The sequence below is a fragment of the Sinohyriopsis cumingii genome, chromosome 1, assembly GCF_028554795.1.
Source record: "Sinohyriopsis cumingii isolate HCF-2022 chromosome 1, ASM2855479v2, whole genome shotgun sequence".
NCBI classification, from domain to species: Eukaryota; Metazoa; Mollusca; class Bivalvia; order Unionida; family Unionidae; genus Sinohyriopsis; species Sinohyriopsis cumingii.
The window spans coordinates 77,729,858-77,756,286 of NC_142961.1; the positions used below are offsets into that span (position 1 = coordinate 77,729,858).

Below are 26,429 nucleotides of genomic sequence, written 5' to 3' on the forward strand. Positions count from 1 at the left end.
AATCTGTATTATCTGACTGACTGTATTTTCATATAGGATTTTTTCATTTTTGGACAGATTATTTCCAGATTATCGATACAAGTTTAAAGTAATTTTACGCTTTGGTCCCTGATTTTGATTTCCGGATCTGGAATGTGGATTTCTTGATTATCAGAGCAAATTAACGTTTAGGAATTCTGTTCCCATTGAATTATGTCCAGATAGCGAGGTTTCCGGATTAACGAGTCTCCACTGTATGTACACACATGTGTGCATGCATGCACGTGCACACATACACACACAGGCACATGTATTCAGTAAAGATATTTTATAAATAATTAAATGAAAATGGGGATTGTTTGATAACATTGCAACTGAGAAAAGATTACGAGATTATATTAATATTTAATGCTTATTTTTCACAAGTTTTTGTACATGTCTATGTCATGAACAGTATGCATCATGTAGTAAACAATTTATACTGGTATGATTATTGAAAGTGTCAACATGTGCATGTTCCAGCTGGTGAATCGTAAGAATCACTTTTGTGTGGGAACATCGCTATTCATCAACTTTATGACACGAGAATTTGTCCTTTATTTATTTGAATGGATCAAAACTGTTGATAGTCATATTTTTTTAAAAATTAACCTGGGATATGTTTTCATATTTTTGAATGACATGCAAAAGCTTATAAAGTTAGGTGTGTCAGTCTGAACTGAACTGAATTATTCATACAAAATAAAAAAATAATTCCTACTTTAATTGCACTGAATCAGCAACCAGTGATTTCTAAATTAATGATTATTAATAAGTTGTTGATCATGCCTTTGGTATTAAAGCTGCCATTGTTTACCTGGCTTTGACATGTCAGATGATAAAAATATTATGAGCTTATTTTCTCCGATGGACCACACAAACTCAAAACTAATTTAACCTGGTAACAAAGGAAAATTGGGGACACCGAGTGGTCTAAAGCGCTCTCTGTTACGGATCATTGCCATCTCACCTTATTATCGTAAAAAATGCCCGCTTTATTAGTTGGAAAGTGAATGGGTATGAAATTGTACATGCGTTCATCTTTTAAAATTTTTTTTTTATAAAAGTGACTCTTGGCCATTGCAGGCCTACTGCACTTAGTTATTGGGTTTTATATGTGTATGGGGTTTACTCAAGAACTCGTTATTAATTTCCTTTTTTTTAAAAATTTTTTTTTATCGTTATGGAAATGCAAGTTCACATATGCAATTCGTTTTCAGCACTTTGCGCAACAAACAAATTATTATCATTTTGGGGAAGAGATCGTGTATGAATTTGAGTATAATACGATATAGAATACGTTCGTAGCATGGTTCCTGAAATTTTAAATAATGTACATGTAGTTTTCTCGTACCCGGGAAAATACTTCTTTTTTTAAGGTATGAGAAATAGTGTGTAAAACGTTAATTTTCATTTTGGGGGGAAGAGTTGGAGTATGAATTTGAATATAATACGATCGTGGCTTGGCTTCTGAAATTTAACAATTTCACCAGGTTCTTGAAGTGTTATGCCAAAATAAACATTATTGGAAACGTTGCTTGTTACTGATCTATGAGTAAAGCCAGTAAGTCGTCTTTGTGATTGTCTTCAATTAATTCCTGTATACAGTCGTTGCTCAAACAATAGCCGACATGTGTTTCTTCTTTAACTGCGTGCACAAACAAGCAGCAGCCAATGCAGTGGTTGATAAAAGATTCTCACAATTTAATAAACATCAAAAACCGAAACCCGTCAACATGTTTGCTGGCTTGGCAGTGTTATTAGACGCAACCAGTTGACTAGTAAATAATGTCCACTTTATTAGCTGGAAATTAAAAGGATATGAAACTACATGTGTTCAGCTTTAATTTTTGTATTTTATAAAAGTGACTCATGATCATTGCAGGCCTACTGCACTTAGTTCTCGGTTTTTACATGGGTATGGTGCTTGTTTATGAACTCGTTATTAATTTACTTTTTTTAATTAACATATATTTTACCGTTGTGGGAAAGCTAGTTCACAAACGCAGGTCATTCTCTGCACTTTGCGCAATGATTAGTATAGTAGTTTTCACATGTTTCTTTCTATATTCACAAAATCTGAAGTAAAAGTTATATGCACACTGAAAGCATGTGTTGATTGGTAATTATTATTGTTGTAGTCATTCAAACGAATAGGCATACAAGCGTTAATTATTGGAAATTTGCAATGGATAAATGTACACGGAAACACATATGAGAAAACTTGAGCACTATGAAATTTGTACTGACACCGTTCATAGACCCTGGAACGTAATGAACCGTACACGTGCTTCATCTTTCTTAACCTAATTTTGCTGTTAATTTTTCCCATTGAATTCAGACACATAATGATGTGTGAAAAAATTATTGAATAGTTTACATATGTATGCAGTTTTTACAATGGAATTACATGTAAAATGGATTAATTTCAAGCCCTGACAGTATGATATCAGACGGCAAGTAAACGGTTTTGATACTCTGTTCATGCTATATATTAAACGTTGAATTTAGACCCAATGATCTGGGAAAAAATATTAAATATTTTAAGTCTGTGTGCCATTTTTCATTGGAATTACATACATTATAGATGAACTGAATGCCACAACGGCACGATAGTAAACGGTGTTGATACCCTATTCGTCATATACATTAGACATGAATACAGTGAGTTGTTCTCTGAAAAAAGTAAAATACTTTAAAACCCCGCATTAACGCGACCCCGATATTAATGTGATCCAATTTTGTGGACCCCAATTAACGTGTTATAGCGGGCATCCACTGTACTAGGAACCACACTATTGAACACCTGGATAGAATCCTAGCAAGTTTATATGCACTAATAAACCTCTGTATAGACTTCCTGCCATAGGAGAAAAATCGCCATATAACAATCACACCCAACTCGAATACCCTCTATCTTCTACTAAAAATCTAAAACAAAGTCTAAACAAAGCAGAATAAAAAGAAGTAAACCCATCTAAAACTAAAATCTGCTCTGTTAACAATTCAACATTAGCTCAAACTACCCAATCTAAAACGTCCCGAATCACTGGCATTAACAAAGCTGCATTAAATAAAAGAAACAATTTAGTTACGAGGCAAAACTCCCTCACCAAACTCCTGACCAAATGTAATCCCCAAGCTCAACCACAGGGAACTACTAACCCCCCCCGCACACATAAGCATAGGCTTAGAAAACATGAACAAAAGTCCCTCCATCAAACATATAGTTGAAAAAACTCTCCAATGCATGATCAGGTCCCCCGCCAGCCCGAAACTAGTAACACCAACCAAACAAAACCCAGAGTGCACAGAATCACTGGTCTACTTCAGGGACCTTAATATATCGTTAGAATATGAGGAACTTGATGTCCACACACCTGTATCGCCTCTGGCACGTTTGATCGTCGCATTCAAATTTGTTAGATGGACAATGTTTCCAAAAATTTTGAATAGAATATTTGAAAATATTCCAAAGCTCTCCTGGAGCCATCTAACACTTCGGTGGATCCAACTCTCTCAGAAAGCTGAAACAAATGTCTTTGATTTTCCAACTTCGTCCAAACAAAATTACGTGGAGCGTACACTTCCGGTTCAAAACCTTCAAAGTCCTCTTCATCATCATCACTGTCACCCACAAGCACATTCCATTGCCTTTCCAGATGCCTTCTATCATTTTCATCCAACTTTACTAGGTCGAAATTGGTAAAATCCTCTGATAATTCAAAATATAACTTCACTCACTTTCTTCGAACCATTTTGGTTACAAATTTCACCATTCAGAAAACTCGTTAAAAGTGCCTACTTTGTTCGATATTTCTAGTTGTATACAAACTAAACTCATGAGATAATCCAAATATAATATCTACATTACAAGTAGGAAGTTATTAGAGGTATCCCAAAATTTATATAGTCGGGTACTATAACGTTAGAGAAGAACACTGCCCTGGACCGGAAAACCGGTCCATAGTGATGAAATGGTTAATGGTGGAGGTAGAACCTGGAAAGAACCACCGACCCATGAGAAGCTACTGGCAAGCTTTCTCACATACCCACATTAGCCAAATCTGAGACTCTAACCCATGCAGACAGAGGTGAGATCGCAGTGATCCATAATGGGGAGCGCTTTACACTTCTTGGCCACTCAGGGGCCCCTAGAAACCATAGTCACAACGCTAAATACAACTCTATCAAGACACTTCCCAGGCCCCAATAGTAACAGTAAAATCCAACACCTACAATGGATAACACAACCAAAAAAGACCGTACAGTTTGGCAATGGAACTGTAGGGGATTAACCTAAAACCTTCTGGAACTACTATATAAACTCGACCATACAAGCAACAAACCGGATATTATTTGCCTCAAAGAAACAAACCTATCGAAAAACCATAAACGCCTACCTAAGATACCAGGGTACTCCACAAGCATATTTAAACACTGCACCAATGGAAAGAAAGGAGGAGGCCTGGCAATTTTCCTACTCAAAACCCTCCCCTACTCGGAAGATCTTAACAGTTCCAATGACAACAGCTTCACCCTTGAAATGCAGTCAATCCTTGTCAACACTGGCTCAACTAATATACAAATTGTGAACATATATGACCCAGGAGACAATGACAACCCATTCAACATAAATACTTATCACCAAATCTCAAAATTTAACAGACAACTTTATCATCTGTGGCAACCTCATTGCTCATAATGAATTATGGGGAGAAAATAGGAAAGGTAGAAGAGGCAAGTTGGTTGAAGAATGGACAGCTGAATTTGATCATACTCAGTGGTGGATTTAAACCAGACTAAATCCCGAGGATGGTTCCCTCTCAGCTATTGACCTAACCATATGCACCCCAAACTAGCACAGGTAATTAATTTGGGGTAGACCAATAAAACTTGCTAGGTAGTGATCACTTTCCCATTATCATCACTATCCAAATGTCAGTACAACATAACCCCCTTGAAGTCCCTTCTAGATGGAAATATGATAAAGCAGACTGGGATAAATTTAGAAACATCTTAGCAAACATCAATACTAAGGATTCAGAAAGTGCAGATATTAATATCTTTTATGATAGTTGAATTAAAACTATACAAGATGCTGCCAAATTAAGTATTCCAAAGACCGCCAACACTCAAACTAAACAATCCCTGGTAAAATGACTTATGCAAAAAAGCACATAAAGATTTTTTAAAAAGAGCTCTCAATAAATTCCAGCATACAGGAAACTTCCAAGATTTTCTCCATTACAAAGAAAAAGAAAATCAACCCTTAAAATAACCATAAAGAAAGCCCCAAAAAATCCTGGCAATTCTTTTGCTCAAAACTAAACTTAAAATCAAATTCTCAAACTCTAAACAAGTCTGGGATAAAATAAAAACCATCCAGGGGAAAACAACTAATATAACCCTTAAATTGAGAGGTGCTAAAACCAATCAAGATAAAGCTAATATGCTCGCCAGTCACTTCCTGACAAGAGCAGCAATAAGAACCACACAAAATCTTTTAAGAACATAGATGTAAAGTTGAAAACTCTCATCAACACCTCTTTAAAGACCTAGGAACCTGAAACTCGGGCTTCAATAGAGAAATCACCTTTTATGAATGGGAAATAGCATTAGGGTCTACAAAGGAAACATCCCCTGGCAAAGATCAAATTGTTTAATTTATAAAAGCCTCCCCTGCAACATATCAGCAATCATTCTCAATCTACTTAATTTGGATTAGCAGAAAGTTACCTGATAGCTGGAAACACGCTATTGTTATTCCCATCGCTAAACATGGCAAAGACCCAAATAATATAAATTTGTATCGACCCATCTCCCTCACCAATAATATCTGTAAACTTATGGAAACTATACTTGCACACAGATAAAAGCACCATCTCGAAAGCAGTGATCATCTATCGGAAAACCAGTGTGTCTTTTGAAACAAGCGCTCCACCACTGATCAATCATTAAGATTACAAGCAGATATGGATATTAAACTAGCATTTAACTCCAAGAGGACCCCTGAAGTATCAAGATGGCATTCTACGTTACAATGTACTTCATGTGGACAGAGTTGATGTGCAATGGCACCTTATTTCCCAGCTAAAAGATCCAATAACTGGAAGATATATTTCCTCTTCTTTGTCAGGTTGTGAAAGGAATATTGGTTCTCTACCATTCTAATGCTGACTGAGAGATTATTGTTAACAAAAATAAAACTGAATTCACATCCAGGCTTTGTAACCCAGCACTTGGATCTCTACTGGTGTGCAAAATATTCATAATCTCAACTGGCACAAAGTGTTTTGAAATGCAGTATGAGAGACTTGCTTTATAAAGCTCAGAGTACTATACACCACTCCCTCGGTAACTTGCGCCGTTATAATGCGGGGTCAGGCGTGGATCCCAATTTTTAAACCAGAAAATACCCGAAAAATTGATCCCTATTTGTTGAACTTGAAGAAAATCGTGGTCCAAATTGGTAACAGAAACTTTGATGTATCGCTCGTTTTATCGTTGAAAACAGTAAATTTTTTAAATCAACACTATTCAATATCAAATTTAAAAATAGGTCATACAAATGACATTCCTAGTACACCACAATTAATGATATGTATGGAAATTTTGATCAATGAAGGAGGCAGTACTTTAATAAATAAAAACAAATGAAATATTTTTTCATCTATTCAAATTTGTGTTCTAGTTCTATCTTTTAGTTCCTTTTAAGTGTAATCGTCATAAATGCAATGTGTCCTCTTGTAATTAAACGTAAAATACGTAAATCTGCCATAACAGCTATGTCCACGAGCATTTCTCTGAGAACAGTGTTTTGGTAACTGACTTCCGGAAGTACTTGTTAAAGTGTTGCACTGAATTAAAAGCTGGCCTCCTTTGTATTATCATGTTAATTATGTCTTTTGAATCAAATAAAGAAGGTGGATTAAAAGAAAAGTCACGAAAATCCTACAAATTTAAAACCTAGCATCCCTGGTCGTATGTCAGGTGAACTCACTTCATTTGATCAATCGTGCACTTGTAAATGTTATTGTGTATGTAACATAAACTACCTTAAATTAATGGACTCATTCAAAACTGTGATCAAAGATAACAAGACAGCCAAGCGAAATGAATACTTTGTAAAATAAAGAGCATGATTTCACAGATATAGACCATTGTGGACAAGCGAGTTTCAGAGAATTCTTGAACTGGCACTGAGATATTCTCAAAGATGATAAGAAGTTTCATTATTACTTCCAGTGAAATCATGAATCAATATTGTACTAATTGAACAATACAAAAATTGAGTTTCGACGTAGATGCATAGCTGCCAACCCTAATGAATTTTGTGTGAATTTCACTTTTTCAGTGATTCACGCTACAAGCCAAAATTCATGAATTTTCCAATTCTAAATAATTTTAAATCTTTAATAAAATAACCGATTTCCCGTTAAGCGCTAGTCGTGATATTGGCAGTTTCTGAAACGGTCCGGTACTGTTGGTCTGGATATTAGTAGAACTACAGCCGATTAGTACGGTTGGCCGGGAGCAAGCATTTTACCCTATTTTAATCTCTATGTATAAGAGTAGTTTTACAGATGCTTTTTAGAGAAACTGGGGCCTAACCGGAATTTTGCTCAGCGCATGCGTCACCAACACTGATTTGAGTTCCTGTTCAACATCGCATGTAAGATCTTGAAAATGTCTTCACCACCAAGGAAAAGAAATGTATTGCTCAAAAAGTGAAGTTTAATTTGGAATATATCAAAACTTGGCAGTGCATTCTGCCATTAAACATTGATATACATCATGCTTTTTGCGCAGTGTGCCACAAATTTTAGTATTGGGCATGGTGGCAGAGACTGTGTGATTAAGCACATCGGTTGCAAAAAACACCTAGAAGTTGGGGAAAATTAAGAATTCGTAGATTTCACCTCTGGAATATTTTAAGCCATCGGCGGAAGACTTGCAAGCTACCAACGCTGAAGCATTATTTGTGAGTTTCCTTGTTGAACACAATCTACCTTTATCAGCTGGAGACCATGCTAAACATTTGTTCCAACAAACGTTCCTAGACTCGAAAATCGCTCCCAAATTTTCCTGTGGAAGAACCAAAAGTGCTGCAGCTTCTGTGCATTCCTCACAGCAACAGTGACAGCGAAAGAGTATTTTCTCTAGTGAGGAAAAATAAGACAGACTTTAGGGTCTCCTTCGCTGCAGAAAATTTGTCAGCAATTTTAGTCACCAAGATCAACCAGGCAAAAATCTGAACTGTTTAGAAAACAAATTTACGATCAAGCAGTTGAGGATGTTCAAGTCTGCCACAGTATCATGTCTTGATAAATAACCACAAGAACATGTGAAGTTTATGAATACCATAATAAATAGAAATGCAGATATATTTCTGCATATATGTAGTGTTTTAGTTTTATGTTGGGATCTTGATATAGTGTAGGATTGACGGTCAGAGTGGATTGAGTTATTGTCATAGTATTTTTCGCTAATTTATGTCCAAATTCACTACTTTTTATCCCTATTTTCACTAATTGCGAGCCTGGAAGGTTGGCAGCTATGTAGATGATTGCCTCATGAAATAAATGTCATGTGTTTTTGGAAAAAAAAGAAACTTGTTAGGTGGTGTATCAGCAGTTAGTCTAGTTCCCTGATACCCGATTTGGCAGGATAATATTAAACAACACTAAAGGAACCAGACTTATTGAGAAAACACAAAGCAGTTACGTTTTACATATATTTTTTTCGCGTACACATGATGGTTGTTGAAACCAGTTAGAACGATTTTTCAAATATTGGACATTTTGAAAATAAATGTTAATTAAATATATAATAACGAACAAATTCATTTTAAAAAAAAGCATGTTATCAAAAATTATTATAACAATTGTAAAATCAGGATTCAGTCAATAAACAGCCCAGTTTCCTAATGCCACTTCTCTCCACATGGTTTTCTTGATGTCAAAGTGATTATTTTCAATTTTGGGAGGTCCATCGGTAACTAGCGCCTCACTTATAGTGCAGTCTGTGTTTGTGGACCCCATTGTGCACGAGTTATCGAGAGAGAGGTGTATATGAAAATTTGAAGCAGTAATTGATGTTAAAAGTCCAGACGGGATAAATAAATCATTTTGTACATATACTTATTGAATTTTGTTATGTTATATGTGGATTACTCTTTTTGTCCACTTGGATTACACTTTTTGCTTGTCATGAGTTGGCAGGTATTGTTATTGCTACTCTTTCAAAACTGATGTTCAAATAAACAATGTTTTCACCAAAATGGTCCTAAATGAAAATGGTGCCCTATTGGCATGGAATTTTGCTTAACCATTTCAGTGCTAGTGGTGATATAATTCATGCTGCCAGCAGAGGTCAAGTGCTGCTTGTTGCTACTTAAGTAATTTTTCAAGTGAGTAACTGTTTGTATATCCTGGTACTTTCGGCTTTACATGAATGGTTGTGAAACTTAATTAGGTATATTGGGCCCTGGAACAGTCATTGTTATAGTTTTAATTTTATTATTCATCAAAGAAGTTTTACAAATGCATGTTAATTATAGGCACAAACTAAAAACTCAAAATGCCAGATATCGAACATGGTTTTAAAAGTCTTGAAGTATATGATACTATCAGGGCTGAGCAATTTTTTTTTTAAACGACTAGTCCAGGACAAGTGGTTTCAGAAAATTCACTAATCCCACCTTGCTAGTCACTAGTCCCACCTTATTTTTCACTGGTCCCAAAATGGTAATCACTTGCCGAGATTTGATGTATGTGCTTAATCCATAGAAAAAACAAACAAAACGATGTACAACATAATTATTTCTTAAAAGAATTTAATTTTTCAAAAACATTGGTTGTTATACATTTCGCTTCTTCAGGTTCATGTATATATGTTTTAGCTGATGGATTTGAAAATATGTCCATGTATATGTCTGCCACCTGCACCAGCACCAAGCCAGCAGTTGATAGCAGTGTCTGGGTTAAAGTCCTCAAGCTTTGGCCCATTTGCAGAAATGTTCATTAGCATTTGTAAACTCTTTTGGTTTAAGGAATTCCTTAAAGAAGTCTTGATTAAGTTCATTGAACTAAATCCTCGTTCACACTCAGAAATAGCTACTGCACACTCAGTATCCGTCTTACATTTTATCCCTCCATTTTCAAACAGATTTACCTTTGCCGAATCGCCGTTATTACCTTACTTGCGAAAATAATTTAGCAAACTCATTTCATCCACAGAGTAACTATCAGCTTGCTTGACAACTACTTCTAAAGTGATCATAACATCAATTTTCTCTTTTAAATGCGAACTGAAACAGCTCATTAATTAGCGTAATTGTTTCGCTTCAAACACAATATCGCACGTGGAAGTTATTCATCTGTATAATCAATTATAAATTAAAGAATCATTACTGTCATTTAATCAGTTCATAAAGGAAACCAACACTGATGTCGGTAAAGTACCTTTCATTAATTTAATTACACTGAGTCTCTGGAATCATAGTGAGCCACTCGTTATGATCTAGATTGAGTAAACTCATTGCAACAAAACTGCTTACAACACTGCTAATTGATCATACTGGCTTTCTTTTGTTTGACGTGTTTTGATTTGCCGATAATTTGGTCGCTTAGCCACATATGCAGTCAAGTGGTAAAAGGATGTAAATGTATACACGAAGAGGGGTAGAATCAAGTATTCAGTATGTCCAGAGGGCATGATTGGCCAAATAAAGGCAGATATAGTGATTAAAGCACAAAAATAAGGACTAGCCCGACTTTTTTAAAAAGCACTTGTCCTGGACTAGCGACTTGGAAAATTTTACTTGCCCGACTTCAAAAATGACTAGTCCGGGACATTGGGCTTGGGATTTGCTCAGCCCTGACTATTTAAGTTGTAAAAGTGTTACTGGAAATGCCAGTGAGTGATTCAGAGCCATAAAATGATATTGAATACATGCTGGATAGACCAAAATTGATGGCATGCTGGTCAGTCTCCTGTTCAGTCGTATTTATAATAGAGAATATCAAACCTATAGACCATTTAAGGCTATTTTGTATTAGGATTTCTTGCATCTTGTTATAGATGAAATGAATCTTTGTGTACAGCAGAGAATAAATGGGGCATTTGTTGACAACTTCCTAATGAGAAGATGGAAATCTTCATCGCCTGATGAAATGAGTTTTTCTTATAGACTTGGTTTTGACTTTACTCTCTCTTTTTTTGGCATTGGTTATGGCTGTGGGTTTGGTGCATAAATTTGATTTTGATTTGATAGCTGAGTTTGTGATACTAACCCCATACATCAGCCCCAGAAAATGTATTATTTAGGGTCATTTTCATAATATTCCAAACAAGTTACACTCGAACAGTTAATGAACTTGACAGATGACAGAGTTTGTATAAGCTCATAAGTTGATTTTTGATGATAAACATTTAGAAGAAGAATGCAAAGCTTTGAACAGACATTAAGAGTGGTATAATAAATTTGTTTTTCCTTCACTGGATGCTCAGTAACTCAAAGATAACGCCCACAAAAGAATGGAGTGCAGTGCAAACCCGCTATAACGCGACCTGCTTTAATGCGAATTCGGATATAACATGGTCATGGCATGGCTCCCGAAATTTCTTTTATTCATTCGCACATGAAAAACATTTTTTTCCAAAGTACATGAAACATTGTATAAAAAATAAGTTATCATTTAAGTCCAAGAAATAGTGTGTAAAATGTTTATTATCATTCTGGGGAAGAGTTCGCGTATGAATTTTAATACAATATGACAGTGGTGTAGCTTCTGAAATTTAACAATATCACCAGGTTCTTGAAGTGTTATGCCAAAATAAACATTATCGGAAATGTTGCTTATTATTGGTCCATGAGTAAAGTCAGCAAGTCCTTGTGATTGTCTTCAATTAATTCTGTATACAATCGTTGCTCAAACAATAGCCAACATGTATTTCTTCTTTAACTGCATACAGAACCAAGCATCAGACAGTATGATGGTGGAAAAAGATTCTCACAATTTAATAAACATAAAAAAACGAATGCCGCCAACATGTTTGCTGTTGGCGGTGTTATGAGACACAGTCAGTTGACTCATAAAAAATGCCCACATTATTAGCTTGAAAGGGTATGAAATTGTACGTGTTCAGGTTTTAATTTTTTTTTATTTATAAAAGTGACTCGTGGCCATTGCAGGCCTACTGCACTTAGTTATTGGGTTTTATATGTGTATGGGGTTTACTCATGAACTCATTATTAATTTCCTTTTTTTATATATATCTATATATATATAAAAAATATTTTAACGTTATGGAAATGCAAGTTCACAAACGCAATTCGTTCTCTGTACTTTGCGCAACAAACATTTTGGGGAAGAGATCGTGCATGAATTTGAGTATAATATGATATATTATACGATCGTAGCATGGTTCCTGAAATTTTAAATAATGTACGTGTATTTTTCTCGTACCCGGGGAAAATACTTTTTTTAAGGTACGAGAAATAGTGTGTAAAACCTTTATTATCATTTTGGGAAGAGATAGAGTATGAATTAGAATATAATACGATCATGGCTTGGCTTCTGAAATTTAACAATTTCACCAGGTTCTTGAAGTGTTATGCCAAAATAAATGTTATTGGAAATGTTGCTTGTTACTGATCCATGAGTAAAGCCAGTAAGTCGTCTTTGTAATTGTCTTCAATTAATTCTGTATACAATTGTTGCTCAAACAATAGCCAACATGTGTTTCTTCTTTAACTGCGTGCACAAACAAGCAGCAGCCAATGCAGTGGTTGATAAAAGATTCTCACAATTTAATAAACATCAAAAACCAAAACCCGCCAACATGTTTGCTGGCTTGGCAGTGTTATTAGACGCAATCAGTTGACTAGTAAATAATGTCCGCTTTATTAGCTGGAAATTAAAAGGATATGAAACTGTACATGTGTACAGCTTTTTTTTAATTATTATAAAAGTGACTCATGATCATTGCAGGCCTACTGCACTTAGTTCTTGGGTTTTACATGGGTATGGTGCTTGTTTACGAACTCATTATTATGTCCTATTTTTTAAAAAAATATATTACCGTTATGGGAAAGCTAGTTCACAAACGCAAGTTGTTCTCTGCACTTTGTGCAATGGTTAGTATAGTAGTTTTCTCCCGTTTCTTTCTATATTCACAAAATCTGAAGTAAAAGTTATACGCACTCTGAAAGTATGTGTTGATTGGTAATTATTCTTCTTGTAGTCGTTCAAGCAATAGGCATACACGTGTTAACTATTGGAAATTTGCAATGATAAATGTACACGGAAACGCATATGAGAAAACTTAAGCAATATGAAATTTGTACTGACACCGTTCATAGACCCTGGAACGTAATGGACTGTACACGTGCTATGTCTTTCTTAACCTAATTTTGCTGTTAATTTTTCCCATTGAATTCAGACACATAATGATGTGTGAAAAAATTATTGAATAGTTTACATGTGTATGCAATTTGTAAAATTGAATTACATATTTTATGGATTCATTTCAAACCCTGACGGTACGATATCAGACAGCAAGTAAACGGTGTTGATACACTGTTTATGCTATATATTAAATGCTAAATTCAGACACAATGATCTGGGAAAAAATATTGAATATTTTAAGTCTGTGTGCAATTTTTCAATGGAATTATGTGCATTATAGATGAACTGAATGCCACGATGGCACGATAGTATACAGTGTTGATACCCTATTCGTCATATACATTAGACATGAATACAGTGAGTTGTTCTCTGAAAAAGTAAAATACTTTAAAACCCCACTATAACGTGACCCCGATATTAATGTGATCCAATTTTGTGGACCCCAGTTATCGCGTTATAGCGGGGTTCTAGTGTATTTGTAAAAATATACTTAAACTTTTTCATTAAAAAGATAAAAGAAATAATTTGAAATACAAAGATAGTCTGAATATTTACCTGTATTTACACCTGTAAGTGCAGATATAAAGTTACATATGTGGTTTCATCCTTTAATTATGTTCAGACACCAATAAATTTTTTTTCGTTATTGTTTGTGCATCTATTATGTATAGTAGTTAAAATATAGGCATTTTAAAAGGAGAGTGCAGTTTCCATTTCTCTTTTCAACCAGCACTGATGGATCTTGTATTACAAAATTATTCAGCACTTTAAAGTTTAAGTCTTCTAATGGGATCTAGTTTGTTTGAAATGAAAACGGTACTAATCTTTTATGATCACCACTGCTGCTAGTTTAAACATCTTTTTGTGCAAGAATATTAGAGATGGTTTCAACACTCAGGAGTTACAAAGAAGAAATAGTGATGTTTTGAATTCCTATAAATTTGTTTTTGGCATTAGAGCATACGCCTCTTTAGGATGAGGTCATGGGCTCTTGATTAGCAGAATCAAGATGTATGCCTTTTTACATGTCTATATATATATGTCTGTATTTATATCTTTTTGAAATTTTAATTTTTTCATCTTTTTTTAAATTTATAGACGAAGCTGAAGATGAAGAGGAAGAAGAGGAGGAGGAAGAAAAAGAGAATTCTCGCTCATACAATCTCAGGGAGCATAAACCTAAAACAAAACTCTATGAGTCAGCTCCAATAGGTTAGTTTGATCTTTTGTGAATTGATTGTGTGACATCTGATACACTAGATACCAATTTTATGATACTGTAAATAACCATTAATTTTTATAACCTGCCCATAATGCAGGGAGTGCGGCTATATAGTATTCTTCATATCCATTTGTTAATTCAGAACTCGTGAACACAATCAGTCTTGCACATCAAAACATCATGCTTCTAGATAAATTTTTTGTGAGAGTCATTTCTTTTTTTATATTGTAGCTTAATGCAGAGAAAGAAACAATCTTGCTACTGCAAGAAGTTGGACAGTTTTAGCCCTACTGGTGAAAGACCAGATACTTTGCCAACAAATCATGGCTGTTGGTTGCATTTAGCAGTTGGTTACTGTGTGCATTATATAAAGAGATCATTCTGTGCACCATGATCATGTTTGCAGATAGGTTACTCTGATCAGGTTTACTGGAATACCTGTTGTTGCAGATTTTTAGAAAATCTATTTAGAAAGCACTTATACTCGTGTATCATAGAAAGATTTTTTTTAAAAATTGTTTTTTATCTTTTATGTCATGTCATGGGGGTGACATTTTATTTTCAAAATATCTCTAGTTGACATGTATTCTTTGCCTGATAATCAGTATTAACAGTGGCTGCTGTAGACTACTAAGAGTTTTGTTCTGGTGAGCAATATAATTGCTGATTTCATTTTGTCTGGACTCCACTTTCATATTGTCAGGTTCGTCTTCCTCATTATCTCATTTTAGGCATTTATCTGTGTGTCCATGTTTTGGCACCAATCCATCTGTTCATGTGTCAGTCAACCTGTCAACATATGCCTGTTTGGGCCATTGTAATGGATGTTGAGAAACTTTGAATATTTACCCAATTATGTTATGACTACATGGTGTATTGTGTGCCATAACTAATGTTTCTGCCTCAAAGTTACGGTCGAGACAAAGGAAAATTTAAATTCTATGACTTGCATTCTTGTCTGCAGTAAATGTTTTGAATCACTGAAGATGTTTTAATGAAAGTTTGCTCAAGTATATACCATGGCCTGAAGATGTTTTAAAAAAACATAAGCCAGTTATATATTAGACCTGCCTACCCTTATGATTTTGTTGTATGTCTTATGGAAATGACTCTTAAAATACGGAGTTAAGGAATCAAAGCACTAATTACAAAAATATTATTGTAGTAAAATCTGGATACTGGCTTGTATGTGTTTGATTTGAATCAGATTTTCATATTAGCTTCAGTAGAGTGGGTCAGGGAACCAGACTAACTTTGCAACATACCTTGGACATTCTAAACTGCACTTATTGTGTGATGTGAAACATCTGTATGATCAAGCAACATCAAGCTGTTGCTTTTTTTTTTTTAAAGTGGCATCCAACAAGCAATACATTTTCAGGATGGACAGTAAACCTTTAAAAAAGTTTTCATAGTACACAAAAATAAAAGGGAATATTCAAATATGTTTGTATGCTCCTTTTCTTCCAATACTCTAAAAGTTGTCAATCGGCTGTTGTGCAGTGAATAGATGCAGGCAGTGTCCTCATGGAAATATTTTTCTTTACTTACTTTATAGGTTAAGTAACCGGGAAAGATTCTTTATTGGTACATAATGCATTAATGACTCTGAACCATTCATGTTGTTTAGCAACAGCAGCTCAATTTTTATCTGCCTATGCAAATTTTTATTTTGTACATATGGGTATAATTCAAGCTCATAGACGCCATTATTCCAAGTGAACACATTATTGGCAGTGCTGGGGTTAATGTACATCAGACATTGAGTAAGGCCTTGGTATCTTGTACTGGAAATTCTATTTTATCAAAACTGAGTTTACTTAAGTCTAGCTGTTATTTCTCTGCTGATCTGTATTGTTACTGTTTGCATGTAATCTGGTCTCGAGTGACCATTCAAAGTATTGGTTGTAATTCATTTTCACATTTGTTACCAATCATTGTGAAACATACTTTCTTTTTGCTATATAAATCAATCCTTCCAATGGAATGTTATGGGAAGTATGAAGTTGAACTGCCACTGATCTCTTGAATCCATCCTGAACCTGCATTATTATATTATTCCACTGTATCAAAAATCTTTTCAGTACTGTTGACGGTTCATGATTGATAGCCTTACTGTTTTTATGTTTTAAGATAACTGGATCACCATGATTCCATGGGGTTTTAAACACAACCTTATCTTTGGATATGACAAAAGATTGCCAAAACTTATATCAGCTTACAGGAGTGAACACTCCTAATGTATTTATGAGTACAGTGATTTTGTATACCAGATTTGTTGAGGCCCTAAGGCTCTTAACTTACTAGTAATTCATCAGTGTAATAGTAGTAGGTAATGCAATGCTATTATTAAAATGTTGTTGGGGGCAGAGTTAAAGTTAAGTTTAATTATGCAATGCTTACCTGCTTCTGTTGCAGAGATATCCTCTTCCCACTCTGCTTCAGTGTCCAAGTCAAAAGAGGATAGTATTCTGTAATTGTCAAAATGGGATCATGTATATTTTTATTGTGGCCTGCGAGTACACCTTAGAAATAGATCCAACTAGCATGGATTGGAAACTAGATTCTTGGAAAATGAAAGCAATATAATAATAGCAGATAAAAATAGTTTATGATTCAATTGTGTCTCCCCCACCCCCAAAGAAAATTCATGTTTTGGTGACTAAAGACCTTGAATAGATGAAAACTCAAGAGAAACAAGTACAGTACAGCACATTGTATTAAAAAAAAATCATTGGGAAGAATCTGGCATTGTTTCTTCACTGCATAGAAGGACTTGAACCCTGATCTGTTTTCAGTTGTAACAGCCTTGGTTGATGAAGTATAAAGAGAGGGAGACCCTGCTATTACTGGTTTCTGATTTGCTGACAGATTTACATGTAGAGTATAATAAGGAGAGGTAAACTGTCAGGGATTCCAGTTTAGACCCAGGCATACAGCTTGTAGGGGTATGTAATATCACTTACTAACTTGCCTTGCTGGTCTAGACTCTATAGTGTTTTGTATACATGACTTTGAGGCAGGCAAAATGCTCATAGATGTGATCCTGGGTTTCACTCAGTGACAGTTTTCAAAGTAACAAGGCAGGCGGGGTGGGGTGGGGGTGGTTATAGCAGTTTTGATATATAAGGCCACATATTAACCAATTAACCAGCCATGCTTTTCTGAACCTTTTGGTCTAGGTGTTTATTTGCCTGACCATGAGACAGAAAAACAGGGCTTATTTCCTGACCATTATGATGAAAACCCATGCCCAACATGACACAAATGAAAGGTTTATGCCTTCCAACATATTTCAGAAAAGATATGCCCATCTCTTCTTTCAGAGCCAAAGTTACGGAGACGTCATGTTTTCAGTGAAACAACTCCCGATTCCCCAGTAAGGAGGAAGAAAAAACACCAGTCTTACATGTCTCCAGCACATAGGAGGACAAATTTCAGGTATACAAACTTTAAATCATGATTGAGACATTTCCAGAAATAAATGTGGTGAAGGATATAGTGGTTGGAAGACACATGTTCAAAGACTCCAATACCCATAGTTTTATTTGAACTGGTTAAGGTATTACAAGTAAAACAGCAGTCTGGATTATCCATCACAGGCCTTAATTAAGTTATGTACCTTTCAGTCTGCCAAAAGAAACAACTTAAGAACTTTGACACTACTGTGATGATATGCTGTTAAACTCTATACAGAACTACTCAGCCCCCCTCCCCCATAACTCTAGAACATCCCTAATAGTTGAAGAGTTATCTTGCCTGAAAAGTTGAAATGTTGATAGATGTTTGATATTTATCCAAAGGTTTCTTCCTGATTGAATGTTTCATATCCAACCTGCTTGCGATCATTAGTACAATGTTCAGCACGTGAAAAAAGTTAATGGTATTGTAAATGTGTCTTGTATTTTACATTTCTTGAAGGAATTTAACAGTTATTTTAAAATAGAGCTTATGTGCAATCCTATCATTAATCAACACTTGTACTGTTAATCACCCTAATTTATCTTTTATAATCTAATTACTCTTTATACACAGCATTTACATGTCCTGTTGATTAGGAACCTTCATACATTATCCTCAACATCTCATCAATGTGTTTTTGTACTTGTGTCACTCATTGGTAATGAACATTTTTGAGAAATAAATCTTCATATAATCTATTTTGTGGTGCTCTATAGCCTTACAGTGCTGGTGCACCATGAAATCCACAATGATCAACATCAGTCCATCCCTGGAAAAAAACAACCTTTTGTAATGCAAATAATGAAACTCATCTATTCAGGAGGGATCCTTGTTTGAATATTTCTTTGAATATACATTTTTAGTCGAGATGCCATACTGGTAATATACTTTCTATGGTTAATTGTTGTAAATTCAAAGTCTGACCCATTGACCCATTATAAGTAAAATTACAAAATCAAAATTTCACTGAAAGAAAAATTGTAAGTGTCAAAATTAACAATAATGGACCCTCGCCATTATTAATGTAAATGTAATATTTTTATTATAATACTCTACCATAAAAAAGCAGAGAAATATCAGGAATAAATTGATAATTTTCATGTTTAACTATATATTGAGTGATGCTCTTCTATGCATATATTCTTTTACACTTTGAATGCACTTATAATTCTTGTAGTCCCTTTTCACTGGCATCCATGTGTAAGCATCACGAGAATTTGATTTTTAGTATAGTTATTTGTTAGATGTGGTGTAGTGTACAACAAAATGATGTGAACAAAAATATTGGTGTATAAAATGATGCACTAAAGCCAAACATGCATTATATATATATATATATATATATATATATATATATATATATATATATATGTGTGTGTGTGTGTGTGTGTGTATATTACCAAAAACAGGCAGTTCCATTGGCCTAAGTGGTTAGAGCACCCACCTCAGATGCAGGAGGTTGCAGGTCAGAACCTCGGCCAAGTCATACCAAAGACTTGTAAAAATTATACTAACAGCTGCCTCACTTGGCTCTCAGCAATAAGAGTCCACATTAGGAATGGTCGGCCTGGTGTGAGGATGATGTAACTGGTTGGGACATGATGCTACATGTCTGCGGCATGATGCCTCAGTGCTAGACATTGTAAACTGCAGCATTGTAGACCTGCCAACTCTTACGATTTTGCCATAAGTCTTAGCATAATTACGCTTAAAATACAGACTTGTGTTTTAGAAAAGTGTTAATAATCAAATCAGAAGAATAAAAAGGAGTATTCAGATTCTTGTGAATAAAAGCTTGACACAATTACGTTTATAGGCTATCACGTGCCAATTTGTGTATGTCTCGTGGCAGGAGATAATATTGCCATCGTTATGTGACATGGAAAAGAATTTCCAAGAATTATGTCAAGTTGAGAGAAAGCAACAATCCATTGAGCTGCATAGGGTTTGGAACTAGATTTGTGCAATTGTACTAGCAGTAAATAAAGTCATGTACTTTTCAAACTTTTCAGTTGAACATAATGTTTATTGTCGATGCATCAAACTTTTTATGTTTTCCAGCTTTATAATAGCAGTTATTGATATTTTGTTATACGTTACTGAAAACTAGTCAATCTTACAGACAAAAATAAACTGCCTTACTGAGACACACTCAACAGGGTTGGCAGGTCTGGCATTGTAGCGATATGACTGAACCATTGTTAAGGATACATTAAAAATCCAAATACACATACACACTCAGAAAAAATAAAATTATTTGGAAGTACCTTTGCAGAAATATATCCTCCATCCTAAATTGAATCTCTTGCTATCTTATATAATTTAAACTATAAGAGCACTACTTTAATTGTGCAGGAATAAAGCGTTAAATAGGACATTGACAGGAGTCACGTTTTTTAAAAAAAAAAAATTTGTTGATTCCAGCTTCCCAAACTTTTGGCTGAATCTAGTTGTGGCATTTGAGTCTAAATAAAACTGGGTTGTTAATCATACTGATCTTGGTGTGTGTATTACATATTATGTTTTATATGGTGTACTTGTCATTTTCATAACAAGGAAGGGGAAATTGTATACTTTAAATGAAAGGTACTATCATAATATCATTATCAGCACTGAGCTCTTTGGAAAATATTGGATCTTGTTCAGTTCAACTATATATCTGGACAATGTCATCAAGGTTAAGAAGAGAGCGCTTTGCACAATTAAAAGTTATCCAGACAGTCTTGTATGTAACCAGATTTTATGTTATCTAATCAGTCCAGTTAATTTGGGTTACATTATTTAGAAAAATTACAAACTTTCATTTCTAGATAGCAAAGCTGGGTAAATCCAGTCCTGGGCTGTTTGATTTGTCAAAAGGTATTTATGGGTGTGTGTACATTTACTTCTCATTGCAGACGAAGAGCAGCATTCCACGGAGGATCAAGCTCAACTTCTTCCGCTTCAGGCACTGAGTCAATGAGTGATGAAGAAAGATTTGAACGTAGAAAAGCTAAGAGCATGGCTAGGGCTAGGAGTCGGTAAGTAGACATTTATAGATAATGGAACTGTTGTGTTTTTGGTCTTATGACTATATGGTCTTAAATATTTAACAGAAAAGAGTGAAAACCAAGTTTGGTAAAATAAAACCAATCATTTATTTCCATAAAATAGAAAGTGAAAAATTAAAAAAAATAACTTGCAGTATGGTGAATGAAATTCTTAATAGTTCTTAGTTCTATCACAAGTCCAGAAGTATTTAGTATTCTAAAAATTTGAGTGGTAATCTGAATGAAGTTAAATCTATTCTGCTGATGTGCCAATAGGTTTGATGTATCAAATTGATATAATCCAAAAATCTTTAAACTGAATTTACAGTAATTCCAGCACAGCTGCTAAATCCAAAAGTATAAGCACTTTGTAATTCCAGTGAATAATTGAAATAAATAAATTAAATCCTCTCAAATGATCACAATTGAATTATTCCTCTGGGCCTGATGATTATGCTATGAATAAATAATTTTCAGTAAATTATCCCTTATTTGAGAAACAAAGATGCAATACAGAAATCAAAATGAGGCTTGAATAAATCATTTTGAAATCACTTACTTGTCAAGAAGGTCAAGATCTTGATTGAATTTCTAGCAGACAACCAAACAGGAATATGGTCAGCTGAACTTTTCTGGAGGGAATCCCGTGACTCATCTCATCAACATGTTTAATTCAGCTAAAAGCACATCCCATTATCTTGAAGCTATACAGTGTTTACTAAATTCATTACCTCATCCCCATGTACAACCACACAATGTACCAAGAAAATTAGTATTTAATGTTATTTTCTAAATGACTGTTTTTGAATCGTGAAAAGTAACATACTAAATATCAATATACATAACAGAGCTAAATCTTAAATCTTGGGAATGTCATTGTTGGTGCTGGGTAAATAGAATACATAAAAATACAGATTGATTCCATCATCAAGTTTATTTCCTGAACTTTACATATTTACTAACTCTACTGGTCATAGACCAGAAGAGCTTATGAAATGGTTTGTTATCTATCATCTTCCTGTTCACTAGCACAAGTTTGTTTTCACTACTCCTCCTAAATTACTTAGAAAATTGCCATGAAATCTACATACACTCATCCTATGGTCAGTTGCACCTAGATGAAAATGGTGTGCTTGCACGTTAGATATTACCACAACATGGGACAGCATAAAAACTGTTACTGCAACTCCTCATACATGGATGGTCATATCAACATGGGGTTTTCACTAAGTCTTCTTATAATGAAAAGTTGGTCCTACATAAAAATGCCTCTGATTTGGTGCCCAAAATGGCTGCCATATTGACCATCTTGAAAATCTTGTTATTGCTTCAGATATTTAATATAATGGTCAGATTAACACATGGTTTTCACTACATGACTTCTTGTGATGTATTGTTGGTCCTAAATGAAAAGGGTATCAATCTCATAGTATCAGTCTGATGTCCAATATGGCTACCATGGCCAGACCTGCCACCCCTTATGATTTTGCCATAAGTCTTAAAAAAATGACCCTTAAAATACGGGCTTAAGGAACAAAAGCAAAACCTATGGGAAAATGATTGTTGCTTAACAATTCGGATAATTAGTTCATCCTTGTTTGAGTTGGATCGGGTTTATGTTAGATTTAGTGGAATTAGTAAGGGAACCAGACTAACTTTACAGCAGTATATCAGATGCTTTAGACTGCACATATTTTTTTTCATGCAAAGCATCTGCATGATCACACTGTTGATTATAGTATTTTTTTAAAATCGAATCCAGCAAACAATGCACTGAAGAGGAAGGAAAAAATAAGCCTCTTTAAAAGTGTTAAAAATCAAAACAGAATAAATAAAGGAATATTCAGATTCCTGTGAATAAAAACAGGAAGGGACACAATTTTTTGGGACATATCATGTGGTGTGAGATCTGATGTGCTGTCGTGTGAAATGGAAACAAGATTCCAAGGATTATGTCAGGCTGAGAGACTGCAACAAGCCATTGAGCTGCATTGGGTTTTGAACTGAAGTTTCTGCATTTGTACTAGTGGTAGATAAGGCCTGTGTATACTTTACAAACTTTTCAGTGAAACATAATGTTTACTATCACTGCATGTTTTGATTACCAAACTTTACATTTTCTAGCTTTACAATATCATTTTATGATATTTTGTTACAACTTACTGAAAACTTGTCAAACTTATGGAAAAAAATGAACTGCCTTGCTGAGACGGTCTCGTCAGGGTTGGCAGGTCTGCATGGCAGGTATCTTGAAAACCTTCATATTGCAATTCTCCAGAACACAGAAGTTTTATTGATGTGGGGTTTCACCAAAAGAGTATGATTGTCTTGAATGAACATAATGCCAATTGCCACCACTCTGCCACCATCTTGAAAATCCTGTTGTCGCTATTTGTGAATGGATGGTCATATCAGTAAGAAATGGTGATAATCTAATATCCAACATGTCCACTACAGGAACTAATTTGAAAATCTTGTTACCACTGAAGAATGTTAGAGATGGTTTCAACACTGATCAGTTAAAAGGGAGGAATGGTCTTTTGTTGAAATGCAAATTCTTTCCATCCAGTAGAGCATCAGTATCTTCAAGGAACTCTTGCTAATTTTTTTGGATACAGGGTGCATTTTAAAAGACTTATTTCTAACCTTATTTTTACATACCAACTATAAAGTGGAGCATTTTGTGCTACTGATACATCTGTCCATCTGTCTAATTGACAGTTTGTTTTTCTGCTTATACAGAATTTAACAAACTGTTGGTGGTTTCTGCAAAGCACAGGATAGCTACCATTTTGAAACTTTTGCAATTAAAGAAGGTGGTATCAGAAAAATATATGAGAACAATTATTGCTGCTTATGCATTCTTCCAAGGTACATGTAAACTTGGAATCATGTGGTCTAATTGGTAACACAAAATGACTTTTCAACTTCTAATGAATCAGGGTTTCCCTTTACGCACAATTATTTCTCAGGGAAACACACTGGAGAAAATTATACACACGTTTTGCTGCCATACGTTTTTCTGATGCAAAGGATTCACATAAATAGATCAGGATTTATTTAATATCCAATGCTTTGGATGAGGGATGGCATTGTGTATATTTCGTGCATAGGCATAGTCTGGTTCCCTGCTTGGTATGCTCCCTGCATTGCACTCCACTGTTCGTATAGCGGAGTGCAACGCACTGAACATACAAAACAGGGAAACAGACTAGCATAGGCAATGTTATGACAGTATAGTTTCCCCTAATCTCGCAAGCTCTCATGCGATTTCCATCGGGCTCAGCAAGATGTCATCAAGATTTTTAATGTCAGTTCTAGTTGCACTAGAAAGTGATCTCCAGATTAAAACAGCTTGGACAAAGAATCATTATCGAAGAAAGTGAAAGAAGCGGAATACGAAAGAGTAACTGTGGATCTGACTTTAATGAAAAATGGAGAAAATAATTTCCTTGACTGGAATATGGCACATCCATTGGGATTACAGGTGTGACTTCTGATCGCATGATTGCGAAGACTGCAAAGTGAATAATCCTTTCATGATTGGGTTTGAGAATTTTTTAAAAATCTGCCCTTGTTCGCTACAAGATATGTGGAGAACACATTATCCCCAAAGACATTCTTTCACAACAAAGAAATCAGTAATCTTCTGAGACAAATGCGTCATTTGGATTACAAAGTCCATGGGTCATTGAAGATTTTGTTTGGGTTTTAACTTGCTGCAATAAAAGAAAGATCTTAACCCTTTACCTCATAGAGCATAGTTAAAAAGTGCAGCATGCTATAAATAGAATACCTGTTACCTAGTCGCCTCCATACGCATAGGCCTGCCTGTTAACTGTTAAGCAATGTAGTGTATGATACGTTTAACAGCAATTTTAACCATTTTACATTTTTGGTACACATCTGTTATGTGTGTAAAAATTTAAGAGTAAAGTCTGATTGTTATAGCTGTGTAATTATTTTTCACGGAAGAATTTTGTATGTGCTTTAAAATCTTGACAGAACTTGTTCACTGTCATGTCAGTGAGGCCGCGTGACCAACCGTTGCTGCCATTTCTCATACTCAAAATTTACAAGTTGAAAAAATATGGATGAGATGAAAACTTGTCAGTACACTTTTGATCCCCACATTTTTTATTTGACCCCCAGTTCTGACACCAAGGTTGTTTTTTTACCCACAATTTTACACCTCTGGGGGATACACTGAATGAATTTAACCATATTCTTTATGACATTCTTTTTGATTTTATATTGAGAAAGGACTAGAGTATTTTGTATTCTTGTTTGTTGATTTGTGTCTGCTTGGTAAATATGTAGTCCTATGCATTAATATTGGAATGCTGTTTATTATGATGTTCGCACCTCTTCACCTCAAAATCAATATGCATACTAGTGTAAAATTTTATTGTTAGTACTTTGCAGATATGCTTCAAAATATTGTGTCCATTAGAATTTTAATTCAAAATGAAATTAGCTAAAGATACTGTGAAACACTATATTTCCTTTCCTTTTCCACACTTGTCAGAGTCAACACATTTAATACCACTATGTAATATTAAGTAATTAGGTTCTTATTTTCTTAAAGACCACTTTCAAAGCTTACAGTTTTCAAGAATTAGGGATTTGGTGGTGCCTGAGCAAAGCCAATGATTGTAAACCTCTTTTGTTCGAAAACAAATCAAGCCAGAATTGCCCCATGGGAACACCTTGTGGTTGAAAATTGGGTCCATAATGTTCCAGTGAATGCCATTGTTAATGATGCACTTATTGTAAAGGCTGTTGCTAAGGAATTGTTAAAACATTTGCATTACAAAAGCTACAGAGAACATGTATAATGGGAGATAAATGACATGTACAGTGAGTAAATCAGCATTTATTACTTACTATACATCAGGTAGAGTCCCTGAAACCTTGCACAAGTTTTCATGCTCATGAAATTTTGAATTAAAATTAAATCGAAGAAATTATGTCCATTGTTACTCATCGTTCATGTATTTATCCTATTGTATATTTCACAACTCAGCACTGTAGCTAGCAATTGTATTAAAACAGAGAAAGAAGCAGATGATCCCTTTCCATTGCATGTGATGGAGAGGAGGCAGAGGTGTATGTTTGTGCGGTAGATATTTTTTTGTGACTTTAAAATCATGGTCTAGTTCACGTACAAAAATCACATTAGGATTCTGGTCTTAAAATTACTATTAGAAAAGAGGGAGAAGCAACAAATTTTGTAAAATTCAGCAGATAATTTATTTGCATAGAATCCAAGTGAAAATGTAA

The 26,429-nt window shown here is 34.8% G+C and overlaps 1 protein-coding gene across 2 annotated transcripts in view; it reads left to right on the plus strand.

Annotated features, from left to right (window-relative positions):
* The window catches only part of LOC149807170 (ATPase family AAA domain-containing protein 2-like), a 155,313-nt gene that overhangs the window by 22,303 nt on the left and 106,581 nt on the right, over window positions 1–26,429 (plus strand). For both annotated transcript variants that reach the window (XM_089963046.1, XM_089963053.1), the window contains exons 6-8: window positions 14,532–14,645; window positions 17,982–18,096; window positions 21,015–21,137. In XM_089963046.1, coding sequence (XP_089819172.1) covers window positions 14,532–14,645; window positions 17,982–18,096; window positions 21,015–21,137 — 352 coding nt within the window. The remainder of the gene's footprint in view (window positions 1–14,531; window positions 14,646–17,981; window positions 18,097–21,014; window positions 21,138–26,429) is intronic.